The 21,531-nt window shown below is 46.5% G+C and overlaps 1 protein-coding gene across 5 annotated transcripts in view; it reads right to left on the minus strand.

Moving 5' to 3' along the window:
- Positions 1–2,137: 2,137 nt before the first annotated feature.
- The window catches only part of FN1 (fibronectin 1), a 56,033-nt gene continuing 36,639 nt past the window's right edge, over positions 2,138–21,531 (minus strand). For 2 of the 5 annotated variants that reach the window (XM_075430481.1, XM_075430485.1), the window contains 19 exons: positions 20,726–20,995; positions 20,210–20,326; positions 19,607–19,771; positions 18,761–18,916; positions 17,925–18,038; positions 16,020–16,289; positions 13,935–14,122; positions 12,776–12,863; positions 12,418–12,594; positions 12,094–12,183; positions 11,703–11,882; positions 11,069–11,158; positions 9,317–9,783; positions 8,592–8,730; positions 6,986–7,150; positions 5,612–5,737; positions 4,918–5,024; positions 4,493–4,603; positions 3,201–4,042 (listed from right to left, as the gene is read on the minus strand). In XM_075430481.1, coding sequence (XP_075286596.1) covers positions 3,968–4,042; positions 4,493–4,603; positions 4,918–5,024; positions 5,612–5,737; positions 6,986–7,150; positions 8,592–8,730; positions 9,317–9,783; positions 11,069–11,158; positions 11,703–11,882; positions 12,094–12,183; positions 12,418–12,594; positions 12,776–12,863; positions 13,935–14,122; positions 16,020–16,289; positions 17,925–18,038; positions 18,761–18,916; positions 19,607–19,771; positions 20,210–20,326; positions 20,726–20,995 — 3,095 coding nt within the window. In that variant the 3' untranslated portion in view covers positions 3,201–3,967. Of the gene's footprint in view, positions 3,160–3,200; positions 4,043–4,492; positions 4,604–4,917; positions 5,025–5,611; positions 5,738–6,985; positions 7,151–8,591; positions 8,731–9,316; positions 9,784–11,068; positions 11,159–11,702; positions 11,883–12,093; positions 12,184–12,417; positions 12,595–12,775; positions 12,864–13,934; positions 14,123–16,019; positions 16,290–17,924; positions 18,039–18,760; positions 18,917–19,606; positions 19,772–20,209; positions 20,327–20,725; positions 20,996–21,531 lie in introns of those variants that run through there. The other 3 variants (XM_075430482.1, XM_075430483.1, XM_075430484.1) reach the window with 3 other exon arrangements.

The raw sequence follows: 21,531 nt of genomic DNA on the forward strand, positions 1-21,531 counted from the left end.
GTAATACACATCTGGCTGCTCCTGTGCTGACGTATTCCTGCTTATCATTTACCCTTTGTTTGCTGTCCTTGGGGCACTGTTTACTGATGGGGGTTAATAGGTACGAATCTTCCAGCAGAGATCTCTGCATGAGATGCTAGTAAATGTCTAACTAAGTGGTATCTCTCTAGGGCCTCTCTGCTGCGTTACTTGTGCTGAGCAACTTGCAGTCTACACACGCAAGGTCTCACAGCGTCTGCAGAGGGATGCTTTTGCCTCCTGCTGTGCCCGTGGTAAGGCTAAAGGACGTACAGGAGTCAGGCAGAACTGGGGAAAGGCACCCAAGTGTCCAGCGTCCCAGGCAAGTGTCCTTGATGACCCTGCCTGACTTGTCTGGTCGATAAAAAACACTGGTCTAATTCCAGGTGTAGAGTGACCTCATAGGAATGCCCTTCAGGGTGGCTTGTCACCTGGGCTGTGGTGACCATTTCAACCAGCCTGCAGCTGTTCCCTTGAAGGAAACGGGCAGTGTGTGAAGCCCGGCACTCAATGGGCTCCTGTTCTGGGCACGGAGCCACGGGTGTCCTTCGGGCAGGAGCAGGCAGGTTTGGAAGCAACGTCTCCAGCACTGCTCTGCGAGGTCAGGTCAGGAGCTGCTGTCTGAAGCTGCTGAGAGATGCCCTAAAGAGGGGATCCAGTCCCTGAGGGTAGCAAGTCCCCGCTGACAGCCGGGCTCAAGAGCCGTGAGCCTTCTGCCCGCGCAGCAGGCCAGAGGGGTGGTTCTCTGTAAGAATGGGCTGTGTCGGTCCGAAACAGCTCCTCGTGAGGATGCTGAGCTCCTGCTAGTTCACTGAATGACTTCTCCCTTTGATGTTTACCATGATTAAAAGCGAACTGCGTTGCTCTGCTTGGTGTCTGTTTCCTGTAGGAAAGGGCCTGTCTCCTCTCACACGGGGATAGGTCTGCTCCCCTCAGCCGATGCTTTTTGCAGAGCGGGCTGCTGACCGGCTGTTCTGTGCCATCGCCGTATGGCGCCTTGCCCCTGGCAGGTCCCGTGCTGGCGGAGCGAGAACCGCTCCCAGAAGCGTGGAAGTAAAGGGAGGGCAGGGGGGAATCATTTGCAGCCTTCGCTGTCAGGAAAAGCCGATCTTTTTTCTTCTTTTTTTCCTGCATCCACTCCATTCCTTGCTGGAATTGAGTCCTGAGGCTGGTTGTTCCCATGCTCTAACCGAAGCTGCGTGTTAGCTGAGAAGACAAACCATGTGGAGATGTGTCTCTTCTTCCAGAAAAGAACAGCCAAGGGCTGAAATGCCACTGGGCTCGATGTAGCCGTGGGCGCCTTGTCTGGGAGCCTGAAAGCTCCACCCCAGATATAAATCCATCCGGTGTTTCGGGGTCCAGCTGCTGTTCTGTTGCCATTTCACGCACTTGGGCCTGGGCGAAGCACGGGAACCTTCGAAAACCTCGGTTCCTTTTGTTGCTGATTGTTTCTAAAGGGAACGACTTGTGGCTGGTGCTTTGGCTCTCACAAGTTTCTGCTGCCTTTGTGCTGTGCTCTGCTAGCGCTTTTCAGGTGTAACTGGAAATGAAAGATTTAGCTGAATATGAAATACCCAGCATTAAGGTTAAGCAGAAATTGCCAGCAATGTAAACCCTCCTGCTTTGAGGCCGGGAGAAGCCGCTACAGAGAGCTTAGGCAAACGCACCGTTTAAATCCTTTCGCCTCACGTCGGTTACTGCGGGGAGGGGGAGGTATTGTTGCTGTTACAGGCGATGGCACCTTGGAGTGGGGAGTTCAGATGGACTGCACTGCGCGTCCCCTTCAGCTGGGCGATCCCGCGTGTCTGTGAGGTGAATTGCTTAGGGGCAAAGTGACTAAGGAGGGATCTTTGCAATTGGTCTCTGGTCCAGAATATATACCCTCACATGAGAAAGACAAATGAATAAAAATCTAGTTTAACAGGAAATTATTCTTCTGTGTCTGTCTGTACCATTTTTAGTTCTCGTCTATTGTAGATACTCATTTGGCTCAAACATTGGTGGGACAGAACTGATTTCTGCTGCAATCATTTCACTATTTGCAAATGTTTTGGTTGCTCTATAGATAGCAGTCTGTGGAAACAACTGCCATGTGTGTTTCTCATGTCAAGAAGCCAAATTCTATTTTCATGCTGTGCTTTATTCAATCCAGAGAAATCCATTGACTTGAGTAATACAGTGCTTTTGTAGCCAAGAGAGGAATGTGGCCTGAGGAACCTTTTCCCTATTTGCAAAAGCTGTACAGGTTTTTGCAGCATTGGCAGCGCAAGCTAAAAGGACTTCTTGCTAACTTTGTGCATTCTAATTAAGACTGGCTTTGTTTTAAAAAAGGTTTTGAAGAGAATTTCATTTACCGCCCTCCCTACCGCACGAGGCAGAAGCACAGCAGACGTGGCGGCAGTGTTTGCCCATAGCATACGGGCAGAGACCCAGGTGTGCTCTATCCCCCTCTGGTTTTTGAGGCTTTCTATGGAGACAGGGAAGGATTCCTATGAGGGTGCTGGCACCCAGGCAGCCTGCATTCTGCGTTTTGTTACTTGAATTTACCACGTTGCAAACACAGATGGAACAGCTGAGAGCTGAAAGGAGGGTGCGATAGCCCCTCTGCAGCCCCTTTCCCTGGTCACAGGTAAGTGATCCTCCACTGCAGAGAGGGGTGACCTGTGGTCCGTCCCAGGGGCAAGGCTTGGAGCAGGGTCTCAGAGACCCCACATCCATCTGGACCTGTGGGAGGGTCACTGGGTCCCAGTACAGTTAAGCTTGGAACACAGGTGTGGATGGCCTCGCTAGTTTTGGCAGCTCAGACACCGAGAGCACATTTGATTCTGGGTACCTAAGCATCTGGCTGGATTGAGGACGGTCTCTACCTCAGCTCTTGTCCAAAGCAGGGAGTATTTTCCTCTCCCGTCCCCTTCCCCTCTCCTCCACCTGTTCCCACAAAGCAAGCCTCTGCTCCTGCAGCGTGGCATACATACTCAGAGTGTCTCTGCGCTCTACAGGGGCAGGGGGGCAGCTGGAAGTCTTTAATTAACAAGCTGCTCTACAATGATTCTCTTGAGGTTTACTTCACGCTTCATTGAGATGTTTGTTCCATCTTGTTTCAAGGCAATGTTACTCCAGCTCAGAATAATAATCTTCATCCTAGATTCCATGGTAGCAAAGAGAATCGCTTAAACTACATGTCTGGTTTGTAAATCTTTTTATTAAAAGAGTTGTTTTTTCTTTTCCACAGTAGTAAAGCTTTGGCACTTACAGTATAAAAATAATCACTGATCATAATTACACCAAATTCCTCTTTGTCAACTGCATACTAAGTGTCTTCAATACATTTTATTCCCATATAAAAACACTTGAAGGTCAGGGGAACAAAACTGATAAATAACAGTATGAGATATAAAGATACAGCTAGAAAAATACTAGGATTGTTGAGAAAGAATTAGGACTGTGCATATTTTAAATATCACAGTGATTGGATTTGCTGTTCCTATCTTATTGCTGGCTGCACGCTTATGTGAAAGCAGAAGTGTTTGGTGGACTTTCCTGTCACTAAACTTCAGTAATGTTGTACTCAAATGTGCTTTGCATAGCATGGGAACCTTGAATTTCTACACCCTCCCACCCCCTTAATATTTTGATCCCCCACCAATTTGTGATTTACCACCTCCCTCCCTTTTTTCTTTAAATTTGAGAAGCTGGGCTGGTATTCAACACTTTGAGCAAAACCAAGACAATCGCTATCAATCAGGAGAAAAGTCTGAAACACTCCAAGAGTGGCGCTTGGAGAAGCTGTGAGTTGAGCTTAAGCTGGGAAAATGGCTCCAGAGCAGAGGGCCATTCTCAAAAGATGCAGTTTTGCTAGCATCACTCCAGTTTGGATGGTAACCGTGGCAGACGGGTATTAGTACTTTGGCTTGTCTGTTGCCATGGCCGCAAGAAGTCTTGCTGGATGTTACTTTCCCCGTGGATGTTGTGTGTCTGCCTGTACATCTAGGGGCATGAAACACTCAATTGGGCAGTTGACATTCTGTCAGGAGGGAAGGAAATCAGTTAGCGCTCGGTCCTGTAAGGACGGACACTTCTGTGGTGTGGTTTGGGCTGAGAACTGTTGCCAGCCCGTGCGGCTGTTTCGCTTCCTCAGCAGAAAGCACACAGCCAGTGCGCAGCAGCAAGGGAAGACCATGAAACCACTACACACACTGCCGCCTCAGCCAGAGCATGCAGGCGCGTCCCGGGGCTGGCGCGCGAGGAGCCCCGCTGCCGGCAGCGTGCCACTGAACGTGGAAGCGCGAGCTCGGGCGTGCACTCTGTGCTCTGAGGAGTGATGGTTTGCTGGGTCAGTGGCTGTCATGCATTTCTGCCCGAGCAGAAAAAGCTGCACGCTACTCTCAGCCCTCGAGCCCTGTACAGACCCCACCTATCTGTGCCATGGGCCAGACTGACAGTAAGGGAGGGCAGAGAAGGAAGGTGTACTCACGGTGTTTGTGGCCTGGTGGTATCTCTGTGTAAACTGTGTGTAGGTATGGCCGGCAGAGCCTTCAGGGGCCACCTCCACGCTGGGTCTGCGGCAGTTGTCACAGCGCCAGCCCTAGAGACACAGAACACACACGCTGGTCAGACCACACTGATGCGGACAGCCGAGGGGCTGCCAGTATTCATACACGTGGGTACAGTTCCACCCACACCAGTGGGGTTGCTCCCATTTTATACCACGCAGGCCCCAACTCCAAGTCCCTGGAAGTACTTCAGCTCTCCTACTGGTTATTTTTCTTCTTATATGGGCCTGTTTTGGCCGGGCATCAGACACCATCTGACCTGAAACCAGCAGTCTTAGGACTGCACTGCAGCAGAGCCTCCTCTCCTCCTTCCCTGTGTTCAGCCTGTCAAGGCCCTGCTGCTTACCTGCTGTCCTCCGTAACAAGTGCAGGAGCAGATGGCCCCAAAGTACTCCTTCTGCCACTGCTCTCCAACTTGGTACATCTTCCCATCATCGTAGCACGTGGTCTCATCTGTGGAGGGACAGGCAGAGCTCAGTTGCATGGCCTGTGCTTGGCTTTAAGTGTTCGCAGCGCAGCTGGGTGATCAGAACAGGAGCCTCTGACCGGTTCGCTCTCCCCGTTTGACTGGAGGCTCGCTGACTGGGAGGGGCGACATCAATCCCTTTTACAGCTCCCCAGACACTTTAAACTAGAACGTGAGGGTATTCGCCTGACAAAAGCAGTGTGGTTTAATTCATAGTGTGAAGCCTAGAGGATCTTAGGGGACAGACCCTGCAGAAAAGTCCTGTATTGCTGATTAGGGTAATCTACACCACTTAGCACAGGAGTATGTCCCTCTTGTGTGGCTCCAGGGCCAAAGGCAAAGAGCTGCTGAGTGTGCTGTGACCTTAGCTATCAAAAGAGGGTTTTCTTCTTTTTAAGCTTGGGGATGCGAGTTTTATGCCTTCAGCTCTTGAGAACAGCTTCAATCTGTCACTGAACCAGACATACCGATAGTCTGCCGGCCCCCATGGCAGGACCTTAATGGGAACAAGCCCTGAGATACTGAAACTTCCTGAACAGGAGCTCAATTAAATTAACACCAGCAGGAGACTTACGAGGTTCACACTTGAACTCTCCTTTCCCATTTCCAAGGCAGGTGCAGCTCATCATCTGGCCATTCTCACCCTGCCGGTCCCACTTCTCCCCGATCTTGTAGTTTACGCCATTATCGTGGCACCACTCTGGAGAAGGCAGAGGAGCAAGAGAAGCAGGAGTTATCTATCCCCCATGCTGCAGTGACATAGTGGGAGGAGAAGAGCTTGGGGTTGTCTCAGGAACCAAGAGGGGTGGGAGAAAGAATCTTTTTATCTCTCGTAAGTCCCAAGGGGGAAAGGGGTCCAGCTCCTGCAGCTTTTAGCTGCTGAGGACTGCTACGGCTCTAGGAAATGGCTAAAGGCTCTGAGGAAAAGAGTAAATAGGATGTGACAAAGACTGGGGAGGAAAAGAGGAAGAGGAATAAAAGGGAATTTAATAGACATAGGGCAGGGAGAGAAGAATATTTTAAATGCTCTTTTTTGAGCAAATATCCAGTAAAACTGTATCACAGAGACTGTACAACACAACAGGTAAGCCATGTGTATCAAATGATGAAATATAAATACTAATCCTGTAAAATGAGTGTCTTCCCTGCAGTCACTCCTCTGAGTCTGTGCAAATTGCAGAAATACCCTCTTTGCTTAGCTTACTCCGCAATTTAAAAGCATAATTTAAATTAGTTGGATACGTGTTGTGTTAAACCACTCAACCACAGACTTTTGTTCCATTCCCTTACATGAAGGTTGATATTCTTCCATGTAAACCACAGTCCTGCAAAGAATAAAACTTAGTGCCCCGGCAGAGGTGTTGCCTGCTCGACACAGCTTCAAAAAGCAGTTGAGAAAACTAGAAAAAAAAACAGGAAAACTCGTTCCGTGAGACACTTTGCAAAGGCTGTCTGTAATGCAAACCAGACTTGGCACTGGCTGTAATACCCACAGAAATCCACCTAAGTTCTGTCTGGGCCACTGCAACGATGTACATAATTAGGAGATGAAGATTCAACCATAATTCAGTATTCAAAGCTGTCTTCTTAAATGGCTACTCAGATACTATCGTTTAGGCATCTTGCCTATCTCACTTCTACATGTTACTAGATGTGGCTGGCAAGGGTAGGGAACATAAAGAAAACATTTCACTTTGGTGAATACTTCATTCCGTATCAATACAATATTGATTGTTGCTGATGCAGTGAATGGCAATACTGGATAAGCTGCGCAGCTCAGAAGTAACCAAAGTTTTCCATCACTTCTAATGATGCAAAACACTGTTTTGATAAAAACTTAAGAGCCTGCATTCATTTGCATCATGTTTGGATTAGGTTGGTTCTGTCAAACATGCTGTTAGAGCTCAGGGAGCTTAGAGACAGGGATGGTCAAAAGCAAGCTACTCACTAGAAGAATCGCATCTGAAATGACCACTGCCAAAGCCTAAACACTGACACCAGAGTTTAAAGCCAGTTTCAGATAACCGCTCCCATTCCTCGCCAATGGAATAGAAGGAGCCGGTGTAGGTATCAAAGCAGGTATCGTCAGCTGGCTGGTTTAGTCCTTCAGACACTGGAACAGAAAAAAAAAAGAAACAGGCATCACACACAGCAATAGGAACAACTGAAAGACAGCGTGATTTTCACTGAACACGTGCTTTTTTTTACTTCTTACAATACCCTGGCAGTAATGGAGCTACCCCATGGGCATATACTTGATGGTTCTGTCAGCAGTCCAGACTCCCTGTGATTTATTTTCCATTTGCATGTGTCAGAGCAGTTGAATGATAAAAAAACCTGACACAAAGGCTATTTTCATTTCGATTTGCCAAGTTTCAAGCAAGTGTGAGTTCTTGTATTTGCTGCTGGAGAGCAAAAACCTGATTTAGCCTGCTTTTAAGAGAAATGTGCTGTGCGATGCTGGGAAACAGCACAGGGTTGGGGTAGCTGCACATGCACTTTTTGGGGGCACTTCAGATTCCAGATCGTGGCAGGGAGCTGGAAGAAGGAGACCAGACCTTGCTGTTGGGCAGAGTGATTTCCACCTTAGGTGCATGCCTTGACTGGATGGTGGGTGTTTCACAACCACCAGTTCAGTGTGTGATGATCAGGGTCAAGAGCTAACGCTCTTCGTTCCGTCTGCGACGAACACAAGGCAATTGGGCTGCTGGAAGGGGAGAAACAGCCTTATTTCCCTGGGAGGTGGGCACTGTAGGGGGATGCATGGAGAGGCCTACTGGGCAGACAACGTAAATCCTTAACTCTTCGTTTCTTCTTCTACCATCCTGCCCTCTTCTTTTTGACTTCAGAATACACACAGGATGAGACAGAGAGAGAGAAAAAGTTGTTGACCAGCCCCCTGTGCTGGTAAAAGCCCAGGTCCCACAGGGCGTGTGTGGGCTCTGGGCTTTCCAGCTGTGGCAAGTGCTGTCTCTGACCACAAGTACTTGTGGTTGGTCACATGGCTTCCAAGTGCTGCCTGTTTGTGCTTAATCAGCACAGGCAGCCTGCCCCGCTGCTGGACCTTCAGGATGGTCTAGCGGTGCTGCTGGGTAACCAACACAAAAGCAGTGGCAAATGACTGGCAGAGCAGTTAAGCGGGCCACCAGCACCTTCTCATAAGCATGATGTGTTTCTGTACCAGCAGATCCTCGCTGCTGGGCAGGAATCTGCGACACTAGCATGATCCCCAACTTCGAGACCACTAAATACCAGATCTCTCGGTTTCTCTCGGGCACTAACCCTGGACAACTGTATGGGGCTTCAAAGCACATTCTTCACGATTACACAACATATCAGAACAGCTCTAGTCACACCATCAGAATATCAGTGATCCAAAACCAGTGGACTTCACAAATCACTTGTCCCAGTGCCCTGCTATGAGCCCTCCTGGTCAGGAGAAGTTTCCTTTCTGAACTGTTCTCAAGCCTGGCCACCAGGCAGGTTGTCTTGAGTAAGGGAAATGAGGCAAGGACAGCACAGGTTCACCTAGACTCCATAAAGCTTTTACTTACCAGTATTGCCAACTGTCACCACCTCCTCCAGCACCTTTTGTCTCCGGTGATCTTTCAAGGCTTCCACTATGATGTTGTAGGTGGCCCCTCTTGTAAGACCAGTGAGCGTAGCACTGGAGGAAGTGCCGGGAACCCTGAACTGCAACAAGAGGCAATGCCAAGTCACCGGAAACAGAAGCGTGATTGCTCCTTAGGTGTCACCCCACTCATAGGAAAGACAGGGTGTTTCGGTTGACTTCTATGCTCTATACCATAAGGGAGCCAGCCCATTCCCCTCAGACATTCCGAGAACTTCAAACAATACCAAGTTAAACTTGACTACTCGGGACTGCGGTTCATGGGGGATATGTTATTGCTGCCATTTCAGGGAAACAGAGACCAAGAGAGACAAAGGAGAAGGGCTAAGGGAGTCTTCGGCTTGGAGAAGCAGCACCTCAGTCTTGTAAAACTCCCAATTGTTTCCCTGACTGCCCCCCTCCCTGGTGAAATGTTAATACTTTAAGGGCATTTCAAGGGCTTTCTGCCTCAGCAATTTTATCCTGTAGGTTTCTCCATGAAGCAGAGAAAGGAGGCATTTATCCTGCTCTCAGCTACGTGTTAGAAAGACTCTTCAAACCAACTCCAACTGCCACCTCCTTAACACAGCAATGGGACTGGACTCCCAAGAGACATCTGCTGCCACAGGGGAGGCTAACCCCGTTCCTGTGCTAAGACAGTTCAGTTACCTGCAGAGTGTCTTCATCCTGGCTGACTGGCTGACATGAGATGATGTATTCGGAGCTCTCCAGCAACGGCCTCCAAGAGATGGTTGTTTGAGAAAGAGCTTCTTGACCGGTGGTGTCGTTGCGCCTGGGCCCACGGGAGTGAGGGTATGAAGGTTCGACTATGATAGGCACTTGGTACCCAGGGATTTCAATTGCTTCATCTACATTTGGTGGTTGCCGCCTTGACCCCGGCCTAAGGGGAGTTGCTGTAGTGGGTACAGGCCGTCTGTAGCCGTGCTCCTCAAAGAAGACTTGTTGACCCTGGTGTCCTATTGTCTGTGGGTGCCCAGAAGTGCCTGGAAGTTGGATACCGTTTCCATTGTCATACCTATTGTTTGTGAGGTAAGGGGTCCCCTCGTCAATGGAAGGTACGTCGAGAATGTCGGGTTGGTTGGGATGCGGTCTGGTAATCAATGTGGGAAGCTCATCTAGCCAAAGAAAGGTTAGAAGCCATAAAGCAAAGCGTGGCAAATTAACAATGGTAAATTAAACAGCTAGAGTGAACGCTGTACATCACTCCAAGCATCAAAGATTAGCAACCATCCCAAGATGCAACACACTTTTTATGACCTCATTGTGATTGTGAAGGTATTTTCTATTGCTGTATATATTTATATATAAATATACAAATAAAAAATATATAAATGTGTATCTGTCACATATAGGCATAAGAAGTGTGTTGGTATGAAGTTTTCATACAGCTGAGCAACAGTTTTGAACACTGCAACCCAAAGAAGCCACCACTGCTCAAATTGAGAAGAAATTATTACAAGAGACATTCACAGGTGATCAGTTTAAGAGAAATCACTGGTATGCAGTGAGAAACTACCTCCTTGATCACAGTCACAGAATCACAGAATTGCAGAATGGTAGGGGTTGAAAGGGACCTCTGTGGGTCATCTAGTCCAACCCCCCTGCCGAAGCAGGGTCACCTACAGCAGGCTGCACAGGACCACGTCCAGGCGGGTCTTGAATATCTCCAGAGAAGGAGACTCCACAACCTCCCTGGGCAGCCTGTTCCAGTGCTCCATCACCCTCAGAGTGAAGAAGTTCTTCCTCATGTTCAGACGGAACTTCCTGTGCTTCAGTTTGTGCCCATTGCCCCTTGTCCTGTCGCTGGGCACCACTGAAAAGAGTCTGGCCCCATCCTCCTGACACCCACCCTTCAGATATTTAGAAGCATTTATTAGGTCCTCTCTGAGCCTTTTCTTCTTCAGGCTGAACAAGCCCAGCTCCCTCAGCCTTTCCTCATAGGAGAGATGCTCCAATATGCAGCTGGTATTTTGATTACTACAGATATCTCAGTCTTGCACTGTGGAGGGTGTAAAGTAAGAGAAATGCAACAGGCAACAAATGAATGGATTCTGCCTTTGATGCCATCATGTGCTAGACGGAAATGTGAGTGTTAACCCTAATTTAATTATCAGTTAGGTAGCCAGGCAAGAATCAAGCACCAAGTCACCAAGTGTGTTGTTCTGTTCTGTGTCCAAATGCAGCTAAATGTGGTTAATGTAATTTCAGAATCTTACCTCCTGCATCCTAGAAAGGCAAATCTCCTTACAAAGCCTATTTGACTCATAAAAACAGTGTGACTGAATGGTGTGAACAGAATATTTTAAACAACATTAATATTATATCAGTCCTGACATTGTATTCCCCAAGTGGAAGACATCATCTCCAGTTGGCACACAACAATCCAGAACTTTGTTTTACCTGTCCTTTTTCGGCCAACCAGTGGTTCACTCTTTTGGTTGTTCTTCACAGCAATGATGTAGATGATGTATTCAGTTCCTGGTTCCAAACCTAGGGAGGGAGGAAGGACATAAACTCTTAAACTCAAGAATTGCTTTTCTTTTTATGATTTTGTGGGGGACCTAAGGCAGAATGAGAGTGGGTATGGCTATAGTATGGGTATGTGCGTTTTCGATCTGAGGTTTTCAGGGCAGTACAGAGAGTCCAGCCTCCTGCTGCTCAGAGTTTGAAATCTGACAATGTCAGCTGGGATCATGGACACGGCAGACACAAAACATAATGAGCTTTCAGAATGTGTGACTGATGGGGTGCTGGAGTCATGGGCTTTTTTTGTTGAATGGATGACAGTTGTGGTGGCAGTGGAAACAAACATCTGTGGATTGTTCAGATCTGATGGTTGATCTGATCAGAGAAGTGCATTGTGTTAGTAGGACAGCTGTGTTTATAAAGCTGCTGTCTGTCATTGGAAACCACAATAAAGGAACAAAACTTTGTCTTAGCTGACCATCAACACATTTTGTAATTAGGACTTCCCCCTCTCTCTTCAAATTTAAGTTTCAGGCAAAGAGCTCCCAAACAAACCAGAGACAGGTACCAGTAATAGTAGCCTCAGTGGTGCCAGGCCGAGGGCGAGGCAGAACCTCCTTGACTGGTGAGCCAGGCTTCTCGTATCTGATGATGTAGCCTGTGATCTTGGCTCGTGGAGCCTGCCAGGTAGCCAGGAGGGAGTTGCTTGTGGTTGTAAGGAAGCGCAGGTTAGAAGGAGCATCAATAGCTAGGTGAAAACAAAAGGAAACAAGTCAAACGCAGTAAAGGCAAGCATATTCTTCACCTGAACTGCATCTTCTGACACCCCTCTCAAACTCAGGAGTAAAACCTATTGCTGTAAGTAAATACTACATATAATTAGGTAAAGACAACTTCTGCCTGACCATATGCGACTACTGTATGTTAGCATGAGCAGAAAAATCAGACAAGATCATTACCAGTGGAGGCATCAATCACTACTGGGGAACTGCGTGCATTCTCATTCAGAGTGTAAAGGTAGATCTTGTAGTCATTGCCAGGTTGCAAGCCTAAAACGAAATTGAAACAGATGTTAGCTAATCTGAGGTAGCCATCTAAAAGGGACATCAAATGACTTTCAACAGCAGCTTCTTGGAGACTAGTCTTTATGACTCAGATATTTTTTCTTCCCTTTTGTTCCCATACTATTTCTCATCAAGGAAATGCAACTACTAACTAAGATCCCAGCATACCTTCCGATACGACCCTGGAAGCTCCTGCACATGCAGAAGCCCTTCACTTACCAGTGATAGTGTAAGTCCTAACATCAGGGCTGATGGTCCTTTGAATGGGGTTCTGGCCACTTGCTGGAACAGCATCAACTTGGAAGCCAGTGATGGTCTCAGTCTTGGTTCTCCAGGTAATGGTGATGGTTGTCTCAGTGGCATCTGTCACACGGGCCCTGCGAGGGGGACTAACATCTGTACCAGAAAGAAAAGGTCTCCCATCAATACTGCAGGGATTGTAGATCTTTTCAGCTAAATGTTTGTGAAGGTCTTTGCTGGAGCTTTGCATGGAGCCCTACTCTTGACACAGAGTAGGATCTCGGACTCTGCACCCAGCACAGTACTAACTGGTCAATTGTGGAGGATCACTACTTACTTTCAAGGGTGGTGACCACTCCCTGGGCTGGTCGGCTGGTCAGGGAGTCCTTCAGCGCATACACGCTCACTTCATACTTGGTTGCTACCTAGAATGGACACAGTTATACCATGTTATGAGAAGAACCTGGCATAGTGGGGGATACTCCTGCCCTCATTCAGTGTTTGTTGGAGCCACGTTTCTTGCTCACCAGTTACTGAAGTATGAAACCTTAAAATAACTCAAATCAGTGAAGGATTGACTGGATAATTCTAATTATTTCCAGCTGTAATCAAAGAGTAGACATGGTCCCTAACAAACAGTGCTGTCAGTAATAATGTGCACACCCAGGAGCAGAAGAAATCCTGGAAGAAGCTTATTTGTCATCCCTCATTTTGGAATCTGCGCTTCAGAGCTGATTCTTCAGAAAATAAATAGTTTACATCCTGTTTTTTTTCTGGGGTTAATGGATGCCACTTGCTATGATAAAATGCTCTTGCTGTGAAGAAAAGAGAATGGTGGAAGTTACAGCATGGTCTTTCATCCATAACTGCATCAGACAAGGAGTCCACTTTGATTAGAATGTTTTTTAAGTCTCATTTTCTAAAATGATTCATAAAAATCCTTAAAAACAGATCAGGAACCATAAAAGCAGTGATTTTCAGCTTTTTCCAGTTCAGGAACTCCTGAAATGTTTCGAGTGGAGAAGATGGCTATGTCGCAAATTTAAGCCCACTCACAAAAGACTTGCATTTTTTACTTACATTTTGCAGATGACTTAAAAATAGGCAATAGACTGCCAGAGCTCCAGTATCACAGCTTGAAAACCTCTGCATTAGGTCACTTTATCTGACCTCTTTTGTGAAAGATGAGTAAAAGCATTTTACTGGGTTACTGTTGATTGTGAACCTGATAATTTGCATTTGATTAAGGCATCCAGTCTCTCTGTGCTAAATGAGGAAGGGGAAAGAATGCAGACTCAGAAAGCCAATTCCTTGCTTTTTAAAAACTATGGTAATGAGTAGTTACAGCTGATGACTAGTCAGACTTCAAACAGAGTCAGACTCTGAGGAGCTGTCACCTACTCCAGCTGAGATTCCTGACCCAGGCATTTGGAATCGCTTCAAGTTCTCAACATCTTCCCACAACACAGTCTGCATTACACAAAGAAAAGAGTTACCATTAATCCAGACACGACAGCAGATGTACTGTCTGGGGAAAGGTTGATCTCTTTCATAGGACCAGTCTTTTCTTTGGGGTTCACTCTGACTCTGTAGCCAGTGAGGCGGACGTTTGGTGCATTCCAGTTGACGTTAAGACTGGTGGGAGTTACCTGAGTAAACTTCAGGTTTGTTGGAGGTGGAATTGCTGCAAAAATCCGGATTGGCACATGGTTAGTTTAAAGAAGATAAGTCTTGGGTAAAACAATATGCTCTTCTGAACATGAGACAGGTTTAGGCCTGAAATACATGGGCAGGGAAGTGGCGTGCCTTCTGCATACACAGGCATAAGGCACCGTGGAAGGGGACAAGGTATTCATTCATTCTCAAATCTACAGTAACATTTTTCAACAGAAATAAGGAGATCTATGCCTCAACCTTGAAGTTAGGTGAGTAACAACACTTGCTGTGATGTAAGGTGAAGGCTTTGGGAGGCGCTTAAATCTGTAGTAGGCCACTCTGTTTAAATTCTTCTGCCTGTTTCTGCTTTTCATCACACAGCTAATAGTTTAGTCCTGCTTCACTCACCTATCCCTGTTCATTTCCAAAATATGACTGATGATTTACAAAAGTAAGTAGGAAGCAGGCTCAGAAATTGCATAGAGGATATAAAAATACTGCAAATGCAGAGGGGAAGCATTTTACAGCCACTTACACAAGTGTAAATTACTACACAGAGAGCAAGGCAATGGAAAAGCAGAGCTGTGGTGGCCATAAGGCTCATCACGCAAGAGTCTGTTCATGAGCTAACACATCTGATCTCTTTAAAACCAAATGTTTGCATAAAAAAGGAACATCCATTGAAACACTTTCTTGCCTTACTGTTGGTAATCCTTGGGCTGTAAACAGGGGGGAAAAGATGTACCTTACCATAGTGCCCACTATTATCACGTTGCTGTGAAGTTTTCTCATTTTATAAAGTGGAAATACAAGATAATTATCCCTGGTTGCTTTGCTCAGAGTTCAATCTAAAGCCCATGCAAGTCAACAGAAAGTCTTGAATGACTTCAAATACTCTTTTGAACAGCCCACAAAGGGTAAACCACAGAGAGCGGGGTTTAAAAATTACTATATTTGCATTTCTGGCAGGTAGTCAGCCAGCTGTTTCACTCATTACAGCATTTTGCTTCAGTTTAGTGTAGCAATCTGTACACTAGGAACCACTGTCTTTATTACATCTCTGGAATTATAGTGCAAACTTTTCATCCACTAATGAAAACGGGAGACCTTTATTACAAAGGTGCTACTTTTATAATAAAGGCACATCTGGTAATGCTGGAAGCTTTGCAATGGATTCCGTATTGCTGGAAGTAATTTTATCTCGAGCAATTAGCTTCCTTTTCTTTTTTCATAAAGGAATTTTAAATGTGTTCTACACAGAGTTGGATCAGACTGGCACATATGGGAAGGGGCTCTCCTGAAAAGAGCATGTCCTCTTCTTGCGGAGGTGATGTGAGCGCAGGGTATGGGCATGCACATGGCCTGCAGTCCTCAGGGCAGTGCCAGTAAAGGAGCCAGAGGCTCTGTGAGACCTGAGGGTTAAGCAATCTCCTAGCCCTTCACGCTGATCTTTTGCTCCATCCAACAGCAAGGACTCTGGGGGATGAAAGCTACCCTAATCTCTCTGGCTTTGGTAACTGCCTCTGCTGGCAGGTGCCCTATATCCCAAAGACAAAACAGCGGCGTTGTGAGAACGTGGTCACCACGAATTAAGCTCCATGACAAGGGACTGAACATTCCTGATCCACTTGAGGACTGAGAGGTGGTGATAAGGTAACGCCTCTCCTTTCTCTAGAATCTGCTCCTTCAATCCTGCTGATCTTTCCTGTGTTCCCTGCCTTCCCCAATGTGTATGCAGGCTGACTCCGCTGGCAGCCAGTTCTCCAGCATCAACTAAGCCCTCTCTCAAGCGCAATCACATCCCCTTGGCTGCCCCTGGGGCTTCCCCGGCACGGAGCACCAGTTGCACATGGAAGCACACTTTACCCAACAGGGCAGAAGCCGCTGCTGCCATGGCCTGCTGCGTGGTGTAGTTAAAGGTGTACCTGTGGACTGGGTCCCAGTGAGGGGCAGGCTCTCCATGTCATCGTATATGGCAACGATATTGATAGTGTACTCAGAACCTGGCCTGAGGCCATGCAGCTCAGCAGTGTCTTCTTCGCCACCTGGGGCCGGCAATAGCTCATGGATTCCATCCTCAGGGCTTGAGTAGGTCACCTTGTACGTGGTGACTTGCCCCTGCGGGCTTTCCCAAGCAATTTTGATGGAATCAACATCCACATCAGTGAATGTTAGTCCTTTAGGGCGGTCAATGTCTGTTAGGCAAATTAACGGTAAGAGGTTATGTGATAAAAAGCAGGTTGTGGGTGAGGAAAATAAAAAGCATTTCTATCACATGCAAAGCAGTTTTCGGTTTTGTGTGGGAGAGGGGCTACTTGATTCTCCTCTGTGCTGCACCTTGCACACGTGCTTGCACCCCTGCAGAGTCAGGCTGAGAATTTGTCGGTGCCAGACAGCAGGAAGGCGATCTTGGCCTTGCTGAAACCAAAAGGACTTGCATTACCACCTTCAAAGCAGCCAGGACACCAACCTTTACGTATTTTTTACTCCCCCTGGCACTGAAACTCCTTTTACACAACTCTAGCAGCATTAAGCTACCTTAAAGTCGTCAAGCAAAAAAAAGAAACAGGAATTTTAAGACCTGTTTCTACCATCAGTCAGTAACTGGTTCCTAGTGCTACAGGCAGCCAGATAACTCACCTGACTCAGTAAGTTTGGATTCATGCTGCATTCGCTTTTCACTATTGTAAGCTGCTGTGCAAAGTGCCAGTCCAAGGAGAATCAGTCCCACTATTTTCTTTCATAAATTAATATCCAATTAACACACTTCTCAAGAAAGCAAATTACTCTGTACATTGTATTTTAAAATCAGTTTGAAAAAAAACTTTTCAGTTTTGTATTGAGTGCACAGGGAACCTCCACAAGTGCAACTGGGTGATACGCACACTTCCTAATTAGACCAATTAATCAGATTTTCCTAGAAAGGTGGAAGCTCAGTGCTAGACAGCAAGGTAAGTGAGCTTTGCTCCACAGAAGTCTGGTGTGGCTAATTTCAACTATTTTATTTGCCGTGTTATATTAGTCCTGAATTTTCTACATTTTCCAGTTGGCAAAGGTGATTTTTGTCCAGGAATTTTGTTGGATTGAAATTGCTGTGGACTCTTTTCCCACCCCACAAAGCTTCAGAGAAGCTCCTGTTGTCTTTAGGACAATTCCGTAAGTATTTGGGGCTGAGCTGCAGTTTTGAATATAAGCCTGCACAAGCAAGTAATGTGCACACAAATCCCTACCCCAGAGGTGTCCCTGAAAAAGGCACTTTACATCAGAGATATCCCTCTGAGTTACACGTTCCCTCTTGCCTCCTCTCTGTGTCCAGAGCAGTACTGCTCTTTTGTACAGGCAGACAGAGCAACTCGAGGGCTGATCTGTCCTTGCTGTTGTAGTGCTTCATCCAAAGTTCTTGATATAACTCATGTGGTTTCCTTTACTCCCTTGCACAGGGCAAGTGCTCCCAAGCCCAGTCCAGTCCCTTAACAGTAATCACCTTTGCCACCTAGCTCCAGAAAGGAGATCTTTGCACATTTTCTCCACTGATTGGCTGAAGGCAAACAAAACCCAAAAACATTCTGCAGCTTTAGTGAAAGAAAATCAGAAGCACAGCATTTTGATGGTGTGGGGAATTGCATTTTGCCAGTGTTTGAGGGAGAGGGATTGCATTTTTGCTAGCATCTGCAGTTGAGGCGCATGGTACTTATCACAGGGCAGACCATCTTGCATTCCCCTGGAGACTAGGCACCTGCCACTTGCTTTCATGGAGAACGTGATACTGCATGGTAGGTCAGACATCAATAGATAACGTATGTTTTGTTACCGTGAAGTGAAATACATACTGGTGACAGCTGTCTCAACCAAGGGGAGGCTCTCTCCATTCTGATTCTGAGCGTAGACACTGACCATATACTCAACTGTGGGCTGCAGACCTTCAATAGTGACTTGTGTTTGATCTGGCAGGAAAGAACAACGTTCGTCAGTAAAATGAGATGGGATTGACATATCACGTTTGGCTTTTGCTTGCACTGTGCTTCTCTGGCAGTACGCAGGAAGGCGTCTGCCATTTGTGCCTGCTCGAAGGCCCCACAGCTAAAAAGGGCAGGTTAGCACAGTAGAAAAAAAGCAAGAGAAGATGATCAGCTTTCCTCATTTTCTGGGATAAGACTGATCATTAACCTAGCTGCATCACAAGCATCCCTGAGTGCTAATCTCTGCAGATCCCACAAAACGCACTGCGCTCCTGAAAGCAACCTGAGACCTGACTTGGCAGTGTGTATGGTAACAAAGTCAAGCCTGTAGCGTACGTGACTGAGTCCATGCTATGACCAAAGGTCACATTGTATGACCTTCAGAAGGATTTCAGAGGAAGTTTTGCTGGATGCTGGAAAATCCAATGGCACTTCTTTGAAATCCAGGTCCCTTACAGAGAGACTGAAGCTGCCAAGAACAAACCTTTGCAGCACAGTGTTGTCAAATAAATGTGAAGCTTTCGGAGCAGAACTTTGCCCTAGCTTCCCCTGGATGAGACCCAAGTGAAGTCAGCAGGATGGCAACAAAGGGTACAAGCAAGAGAAAGTTTGGCTTCCAGCATATGCCTAGTGCCTGATAGTGCTGATTCTAGTGGTTACATCTCGAATTCTTAACAGATCTGCTGAAGGATGTTATGTCCTCTTACCTGCAGGGACATTTTTAGTTTTTGTGGGCCCATGCCCTTTCTTGGGGACAGCTGTCACTCGATAGCCTGTAACTGGGGATGTTGAAGGGAGCCATCTGATGCTGATGCTGTTGTCCTGAACGTCGGTAACTTGCATCTGGGATGGTGTGTCTATTTCTGGGCAAAAGCAGTTTTTTCTGAGTATGTGGGTACAGGAAACCCTCCCTCCACTGTCACCTCCTAGCTGAATTTTATTCTGCTCTTCCTTTTCTAGGCTGTGCTTCTTAGAACAGAAAACACATGTTTCTATTTATTTGTCCCTCATGCTAGCCCAGAGCAAAAAAGCCTTAACCATGACGTGTGGGTGACTGACCTCGTATCAATGTTAGTTGCAGATTTTTGTTGTTTAAAAGGCTAGTAACTGCCTTTATCTGCAGCTGCAGTAGGATTAGGATTAAGTTATGTCCAGATCAGCAGTGAGATGACAGTCCTGGAGTTAGAAAGTCAGGTCTCATCAGGATCACATAATATGACAGTGCACCAGAGTAAAGCCAACAGTGACCCCGTGATATGAGAGCCCAACGGGATTTCCATTCTACAATAAGCAGTCAAATATTGCTTGTATCCCCATCTGGACTCCACGTGATCTCCCTCCTCCAAAAGTGCAAGTCCACAATCCCCTTCTGTGTCATGTCATTGTCACGCCGGGCCACCATGATATGCAGCTCCACTGAAAATGCTTACAACATAGCTCATGACTTCTAAAAGAAACCAGGGATCAGTGATACAAATTTACAGGGATAATTGAACACAAAGCTGTAGGGGTTTTTGTTGTAGGTTTCTTTGTTTTGTTTGAACAGGTCTTACCTGTTTTGTAGGTGACAGTGACTGGCTTGCTGCTGGCAGGGCTGTCTCCACGGCCAGTGACAGCATACACAGTGATGGTGTAGTCTACGCCAGGTTTGAGGCCAGTGATGGTAGCTGTGGACATGGTGCCAGGCACTGTAAACTCCTGCACAGGGCTGCTTCCACCTAAGGAGGGTAAGGTGGAAAAAACAAAATTTAATGGATCTCTAAAGTATACACTTTAAATTGTTACAAAAACCAGAACAATCCTATATGCATCAAGTTGAAGAGAGGACCTTGTTGATTTCAGTGGATCTGGGGTCAAAGTCTTTTTCAGACCAACCCAAGGAGAAGAATGACGTATGTACACAGAACCACCTTTAAAATGATTGGAGTGCTCCAGATGCTCTTTCTTTTTGGTAGACAAAAAAAGATTTGCTCTCCTTAGAAAAAAAAAACAAAAAACGCAGCTATATTTAACAATCTTCTCTAAATATGCTGCAAGAATCTCAGAGGTACAAGAGTTTGTCTGCTGTAGTCAAACTTGCCTGTGCTATTTTCTGTGCCTAATGGCCTCAGAATAGAGTTTCTGGTCTGTAACTGGCCATAGCAGCCTGCCCTCACCTGTTTCACCGTAAGTGATCCGGTAGTATCTGACTGTCACTGCAGGAGCATCCCAGGAAATCACAAGGCTGGTCGGGCTGGTAGGGGTGACTTCCAGGTCCCTTGGAACATCAGACACTAGAAAAACAGAGAACATAAAGAGAGTTTAAACACAGTTAATGTACATCAGCTACATATTCCACCTATCATACCATGCTTCTCTGCTACTCATCTGCCTTAGTTCTAGCCCAGTGCACACACTTCTACAAGTGATGTATCTGGTTAAAAACATCACACATTGGACTAGATTCAATGAAAAAAATTCTGCTGGCCCCAAAGACATCTGACTTGATCTGAAAGCAGCACGAGTCCTCCATGCCTTTTTCTAAATCAGGCCCTATCTCAGTATCACAGGCACTTTCCCCATGAGTGGCTTCACCAGCTGGCAGAGATCATCTGGTTTAACAGCAACTACTTTGCTAGAGGGCACCCAAAATCCTCGCAGTAACTTTTAGCCAGCATTCTCTCAAGGCTTACCCGTTGTTTGCTGGCCAACCAAGGGCACACTCTCCTCCTTGCCATAGATGGCGATGATGCTGACCACGTACTCAGTCCCTGGAAGCAGGTTGGTAAGGGTGATGGAGTTCCGTGAGGGAGGCACGCGGTCCTCCTTGGGCCTGCCACCACCATGCTCTGGGTGATGCCGGATTTTGTAGCCCAGAATGGTAGCACGAGGAGCCATCCAGTGGACAATGAAAGAGTTAGCAGTTATATCCGAGAAGTCAATGCCAGTGGGAGAATCAAGACCTGGGTATTTCAAAGAGACAAGAGACTGAGCTCAACCAAACTACCAGTCATCATCACCACCACCATGTTTCATTAAGCTCAATACAACGACGCTGCCAGATCCTGAGCCAAATACTATTCAGCCATGGAACTAAACAAATACATGTTCAGGATAAGAGTGAGATAAACAAAAGCTAGAATGCAACTGCAGGAAAAGCGTATGGCACACACAGACAACACAGCATAAAACAATGCACATGACCAGCAAACTCAGTGACACAGTTATGAAACAAGAAAGCCTCAGTGACAGATATGATAGGCTCTGCCTAGGCTTGTTCTCAGGCAGACACTGTTGGTACATTCACACCAGGGTCTACAATGCTCTACTGAAAACCAACATTCTGGCTCTCAGACATAATGAAACACAAAATTTCTTAGTGTTTCCCAAGATGTAAATCTGCATTGCTCTTTGATACCTTGCTAATGACCCATCAACGAGGTGGCAATACACAAGAGCAGCAAAGTCCTGTTAACAAATGCTTAATGGATGGCATTAA

The sequence above is a fragment of the Opisthocomus hoazin genome, chromosome 9 (genome assembly GCF_030867145.1).
Source record: "Opisthocomus hoazin isolate bOpiHoa1 chromosome 9, bOpiHoa1.hap1, whole genome shotgun sequence".
Taxonomy (NCBI): Eukaryota; Metazoa; Chordata; class Aves; order Opisthocomiformes; family Opisthocomidae; genus Opisthocomus; species Opisthocomus hoazin.